At 37.7% G+C, this 6,905-nt stretch overlaps 1 protein-coding gene across 3 annotated transcripts in view; it reads right to left on the reverse strand.

Moving 5' to 3' along the window:
* Nucleotides 1-6,141, reverse strand: part of dapk1 (death-associated protein kinase 1) — a 71,697-nt gene extending 65,556 nt beyond the window's left edge. Inside the window, exons 1-3 of one of the 3 annotated variants that reach the window (XM_051895058.1) lie at nt 5,984-6,137; nt 3,063-3,245; nt 2,363-2,523 (exon numbers count right to left, since the gene is read on the reverse strand). In XM_051895058.1, coding sequence (XP_051751018.1) covers nt 2,363-2,424 — 62 coding nt within the window. In that variant the 5' untranslated portion in view covers nt 2,425-2,523; nt 3,063-3,245; nt 5,984-6,137. Of the gene's footprint in view, nt 1-2,362; nt 2,524-2,630; nt 2,776-3,062; nt 3,246-5,983 lie in introns of those variants that run through there. The other 2 variants (XM_051895060.1, XM_051895059.1) reach the window with 2 other exon arrangements.
* Nucleotides 6,142-6,905: the final 764 nt, after the last annotated feature.

A 6,905-nucleotide genomic window follows, 5' to 3' on the forward strand; every position in this document is an offset into this window, starting at 1 on the left:
AAGCAGTTTAATTCAGTAATAACTGGAGTAAGCTAGTCAGCTTTGAAGTCAAAAATTATGCAATAAGAACGACCAACAGATGCTGTCATCCCTCAGGAGCCAATGACAAGAACATCTTCAAGATTCGATTCAAAGTCCCCTCAGTACGTTTATGCATTATGTAACAGATTTCAGCAAGCGTGAGCAATGCATCGGCATCCTATAGGCTGTTACGTGAGCACTAACACATAAAATATTTCTCTTAAATACAAAACAGCCCGATTTCCCACAACCCACACAAGGAGCAGACTCATCCCTATGTGCGTGGTGATTTATCACCCACACACAGAGCAGTCAATGGGAATCCAAGAAACTGCATTCTCATGAAAACCAGTTCAAAAGAACATCCATCTCCTGACCACCAATGCTGAAATGTTACACAATATTACACAAACACCACATTTTGAGGATGTAAAATTTCTTTGGACACTGCAACGGTCATGACTTCATGAGGCATCTTTTTTATAAACATAAATTCAACATATAATAAATAATAGTAAATCTAAAATTTAAAAATATACATTCTACTCTACTTCACCACAATGCTGCTAATCTGCATCTTTAATTTTTTTTCTTTTAATTCAGCTAAAAGTTCACGCCATGATGTATCAATGTTCTATTTGTCACATGTCATTAAAGGTGGACTCAGTGATATTTCAAATCCACTGTTTGGAAGTTAGTCGGGCCGAGTCCAACAACAAATGTCTAACCAATCAGCATCAGGGGGAGTATGACGGTCGAGGAGAGAGAACGAGCAAGAGGGAGATTTGAAAATAAGAAGGGAAAAAAAAAAACTGCAGAAAAAGAAATGGGACAAAATACAAAAGAGCTCAAAAGAATATCACTGGAATGAAGGTTTATGACTGGGCAAGCGCTAGGACCCGGTTTATATTAAGAAAGCTTTCCAGCGCTGGAGAGAGCTAAGAGGGAAGGCGTACTCATGTGTACTGTATGTTCATTTTTTGTGCTTCCTTGTCATTCGTTCATCAACTGCGCTTTATTTTTCGTGAAGCATTTTGTTGCGCGTCAGCTGTGATAAACAGACATCCACTCGCATCGCGTGTGTAACAGTGGCCAGATAGAGAGAGTTTTGCAGGTAAACCACTGCACACTGACGGCCGCTAGAGAATGAGGTTCGAGACCGACTCAGAGCAGGGTGGTTAGAATTGGAGTGTGAGTTTTGTAGTTCAAATACCACTTACTGCACCTTTAAGTGATACGAATTCGCAGGTTAGTCAGAGTCCACCAAACATTGAAATGCAGCGTAAATGTGAAACTTCTTTACATGAGCTTCCATTTCCAGTCTCCAGCATTCACATGTGTGTGAATGGAACGAAAAGTGTAGTGTGACCATCCCTTAATAAGAACGGAGTTGTGATACCCTGCAAAATGGAATCAATTGCAGACTGGATGTCCTCAACAGCCAAATTATTAAGTAAAAATGCAATTGTCATTGAGTCGCAGCATAGCAGACTAACCCAATTTATCTTGATCAACCTCTCAAGTAAGGCTCCCAGAAGAGAAATCTACACATTGGGCCTTCACAGCCATCTGAACCCCATTAATCAATAAATGCCATTGGAGATCATTACAACAAGAAATGTACGAACATCTGTCTAGAGTGACAACCAGTGATTTCCTGGCTCCAGGGGGGTTTGAGATACCCAGTAATGAGTTGAGACCACCCTGGCAACAACCCCCCCCTTTCTTACAGGGTGTCCAGTAATGTGGAGGTACCATGGTACAGTAATTGTGACACTTAAGATATACCATGGTACTAAATGGTACTAACATGGTAGCTTAAGCTACTTCAAAGAATACAATGGTATTATCATTCCCTAAAACCCAAGGGTAATACCATGGTACTTTTAGGTACTTTTTTTAGTAGTACAGCCCACCCCAAAAGACCTATGCACCAACTTAAAGGTGTCTTGTGTATGCTGTTTAAACACGGTGTATTCGAAGGTTCATTGTTTTGTTTTGTTTTTTTTTAAAAATGGTTCTTTCTTGGAATATATGGTTCCATGAAGATCATTTAACATCCTTAGAACTTTCTATTACACAAAATATTCTTTATTGTGAAAAAAGGTTATTCAGATTATTAAAATGTTATTCACTAAGAAAAAAGGTTCTACTGGAACTCCTTCTATAAAAGGTTCTTTCTGGAACCTGCGAAAACCCTCTTTTGGAACCTTTATTTTTAACAGTTTTCATAAAGTTAATTAGAAACAGATATTTCATAAATATATACGTACATACTTCATCCAAAACAACCACCTGCACGAAATAAATTTCACCTAACGCCCAAAAAATCATCACGTACCTCCCGAGTTCGTCTCCAATCTCGTAATAATCCTCCACATTCTCCTGGTTGAACACGGTCATGGTGTTCCTGGGCGCTTCCAGCTCTCTGGGATTCCCAAATCAGCAGCCCATCGCTGTCAACCTAATGACAGTTTGCGGCGAACCCCTCTCATATTCGCTCTGAGGAGAGAGAGAGACGCGTGAGAGAAACGCGCGTTGTGCGTAAAACCGCTCAGTGTCTTCTCGACTCGTATAAAAACCTCTTCTGAGCCACTGACTACACTCACCGCATGTCAACTACTGGTTGTGTGCGTTCAGATGGCTTTAACCGGTGGGTGGAAACTAGTAAACCTCATACGGGAGAAGGTAACCGTGGTTTTGTTAAGGCGTCTACGGCGATTGGCGTTGCCAAGTGAACAGCGCAGCTTGATATGTGTGTGTGTGTGTGTGTGTGTGTGAGGAACTGCTCGTGATCATACGTAACCCCTGTGTTCACTCACCACGGCAAGAAAACAGATAAAGATAACCAAATAACATTGTGTATGCGGTTGGCACACCATATAAAATAAAATGTTTCATTAAAATTATGCCCCCCTTTTAGGTTTTATGTCGTTAGAGAAACCTGGCGTATTCCTTACTCACACGGTCTAACAGAGTATAGCATGCTCTTACCGGTAACATGCTTATTACTTCAATAAAAGCGAATAAAAGTAGCTTACCTTTATATTTCCATCGTTGTCAATCCCCAGGCAGCAGGTACGATCCACTGTGAAGCGATAAGACAGCATACCCTTCACGAGAGACATGGAAGTGTTGTGTTGCAGGAAATGGGAGGATTGTAACAATGTAGATGGTGTGGGGCTCTCGGTAAAAAGACCGCCTGCAGTCCACCTGAGGGGGCGCTGTGGAGAAATGATCATTATAATCAAAATTATAGTCTTACACATTTTGATCAATATTCTTCAGATGTGTTAAAATGTAACTAAGACCGAAATAGTAGAATTTGAATGTACTATCTATCTATCTATCTATCTATCTATCTATCTATCTATCTATCTATCTATCTATCTGTATTTGCCACAGAACACCTCTGATAAATCAAATATAAACCAACCAAAGGATTTTCATTAACAGTGTAAATCTTCACGTTTTCCCATTGGTAGAGGTAGCCTAATTATAGGCATTTCTATGAAAATGTTTATTTTACTTGATGATGCTCCATATTCTGCAGCATATTTTCACTACTCAAAACTACGTCTCTCGAGAAAAATATACAATTATTAAAAGTTTATATTTGTAATTCTAATATTTTGATTTGAAGCACTTTGTAGATCGTGATACACTTGCACCATCTACTGGTACAGATATACATTGCGGGTGCTGCTGAACCTCCTTGGACAGGTGTTTTTGCTAGGCAGAGCATAGTAAAAGTAAAACCAATCGACTAAGACTAGTTGGAACACTAATGTGACCCTTTTTCATATACAAAGTTTCTGGTAACATAGTTTCAAGACAGCGACACATAATTGTGGTAAGCTATTTGTAATTGTAAGAAGACCATGTGACCACACTTGTCAACCACGAAACAATAAAACACATCAAAACTGTTATGCATACACTGGTTTTGACTTTTTTTCGTTTAACAGACACTTTGTTTTCAATTCAGTACAAAGGCGTGTTTTTCCTCACAGTGTGGTGAAATAAACATGCCTCACAGTTTATTGTTGACAGCAGATCGTTAGTGTCAGTCTTTTATAGGCTATGTTTTGACTCATGTATGCCTTCAAGAATGTAGGCTAAGTGTTGACTATTAAGGTGATTATTATCAGCCTCGCATTGATGAAATATGTTGGACGGACGGACTGATTATAGAATGTGTCAGACTTGCACTGTCATGATAATTAACATTTATGTTGTGCTGTTTAGTCAGAAGGGTCACAGATAGACCTACATATCAGATGGGTAAATATATAGCAACTCTCTGCATTGTATTGAGCGTCTATAAAAATAAAATGTGGCAACATTATGATTTTAATCTCTTTAATATCGCACATGTTTTAAAGCCTATTGGACACATTCAGACAGTCCTGTCAGAGTTTTGATATGAATCCTCCAAATTAAAGCATTTATTCTTTGTAGCGCGCCATCTTGTGTCTAAAATGGTAGTTGCAGCTTGGCTTTGGCCATACATTAGACAATTAGAGAAAAAAAATAATAAAACGTTTTAAAGTTCTGTCTCTGGGATAAGTGCACCCTCACCTGAAATTAGCATAGACTAAATCAGAGAAGATTTTCAGGCTTTGGGGACCCATCTGGATTAATGATGAGACACCACTGTCCCCCCAATTCTGGTTGTGGGACTTTCTTTTTCCACTCTCTCTCTCAAACAGTCAAGCTGGGAGTCACTCATGTCCTCAGAGAGAAAGAGAGATAGAGAGAGTCTGTGTGTGTGTGTGTGTGTGTGTGTGTGTGTGTGTGTGTGTGTGTGTGTGTCTGTCTGTCTTTCTACTTTAATTAACCTGAAGTGACAAGTTCTTTCTCACACCTGCTCAGCCTGCATCTCTATCTTTCTTGTGTTCTCATCTTAGGCCTGGTCTTTAAGCTTGGCAATTTTTCACTGCCAAGAATTTGTTAACCCAGTTTACATGAGGACAAATCTTAATCAAATTACTATCAATTTATTACAGTTTGGAAAGACAGATATGCCTACATCAGCTTGTTTTTAATGGCCCTGGGTAAAAACAGCCATACTAAGATGATTATGGAGAATTAATTTGCAAATGGTTTTGAATTAGGCATGTGTTTTGAATGACTTTTGTTTGTGTAATGGTCAGAGATAATTTTCAGACTTTTTTTACGTCATATTTTTTATAGGGCTGGGACGATACACCTATCTCCCAATTCGATACTATCACGATTTTTATAATTGCGATTCGATATTGCTACGTATTGTGATTTTTTGATTGCTTTTTTAACTCTAGACCATGGGGAAAAGTTGAATGATACACTTATACATGATTGATGATGCATATCTGCTGAAATAAAAGAGGTAACTTTCCTCCGCCTCGTCTATGGGACTAAAATAAAGCAATTCAATATGAATTTAAAAAAATCATGATAGTTAGGTGAATCGATTTTTTTTCCTAGTTTTTTTACATTCCTGTATTTCATATTCTAAAATAATATCTTTATATTCTAAAGATTCTAAAGATGCTTATATTCTAAAACTTCCATAAAAATTCTAAAGTAAAAAAGAAAACCATTTTTATAGAAAAGCCAAGCATTTATGCAATTGGACTTCTGACTCAAAATCTTATAGTTACTAAAATATAGCCCTTGTGACAACTTTATGTTTATGCGGTTGTCAATGTCAGAACAACATGGTCAAGTGTGGTTAGGGTGACAGATGGCCATTGGCACTCATAAATCACTGGTGTTTTCACAGCTGTTCACACACATTCACGCATTCAAGAAGGCAAACACAAGGCGACATGCACATGGCCATGAGGAAACAGCCACAAGTGTCTGTACCTGCACATTTTATGTCCCTTAAGCTTATGTCTTTAATCTATGCATCAGAGTTACACAAACAGCCGTCCTGACAGCCTAATAATAGGTGTACACAGAGACTTTAACTTACACAGTCTTTGTTTTCTTGCCACCGTGTTGAAGCCACAGGCGTTTTGAGGCTTTTGTTAAGTGTTCACTCTTAATCTCAACATCTTCACCTCGCACAGAGAGAGGAACTGTCTTTAAAGGAGTTATCCAGACCTCACAACAGTAAAAAATGATAGTAATAATCCATTTCCTCTTACAACCTATTTATTTTGAGAAATAAGTGTAGCTCGTATGAGTGTGAAAAGCAAGTGTCATCTGTTCTGTTTACTCCTTTATGATTTGTTTTGTATGCAATAGCAATGACTCAATGAGGGAACAAGTAAAAACATCTGTTAATAATCATATGACCTCATGCAGAAAACATGCTAACATAACAAAAGAAAACATTCTAATGTATTAGATATGTGAATGTGTTTAAAACGAAGAAGTACAAAAAATTAAATTTAAAAAGTGTATTTTTAATGGAAACACCATTGGTTGTGTTAACTTAGATTCCTTCAGTGTTTCAGATTAGAGCTTTGGGCATGTCCTGAACTCATCCAAACTTTGACTGGGAACACATGTTCAATATGTTGAAGAATTTCATCTAATTTTTGCAGGCTCGATTCATCTCTTTCTTTTGGGAGAGGCCTTTAATAAATAAAGCACTCCAGATTCTCTTTTTAATGTCTGGCGCTTTTCATTTCGCAAACATTTATTTGAAAAAAAAAAAAAAAAAGGAAAAAAAAAAGTACTTAATCAAGTCAGCTTTATATATATATATCTTTACACAAATTCTCAAATGAGCTCACATGATTAACATGTGCTAAAATGACCCCTTGCTTTCATATGCATTGAACTAAAATGAAATGGAGGAAATAAAGGCAGTTTTTTTTATTAGCAAAAAGAAGCCAAATCTTCAAAGCCTCTTTTCCAGCAGATTGACTCAGATAAAATGCTGGAGA

Source organism: Ctenopharyngodon idella, chromosome 5 (assembly GCF_019924925.1).
Source record: "Ctenopharyngodon idella isolate HZGC_01 chromosome 5, HZGC01, whole genome shotgun sequence".
Lineage (NCBI taxonomy): Eukaryota > Metazoa > Chordata > Actinopteri > Cypriniformes > Xenocyprididae > Ctenopharyngodon > Ctenopharyngodon idella.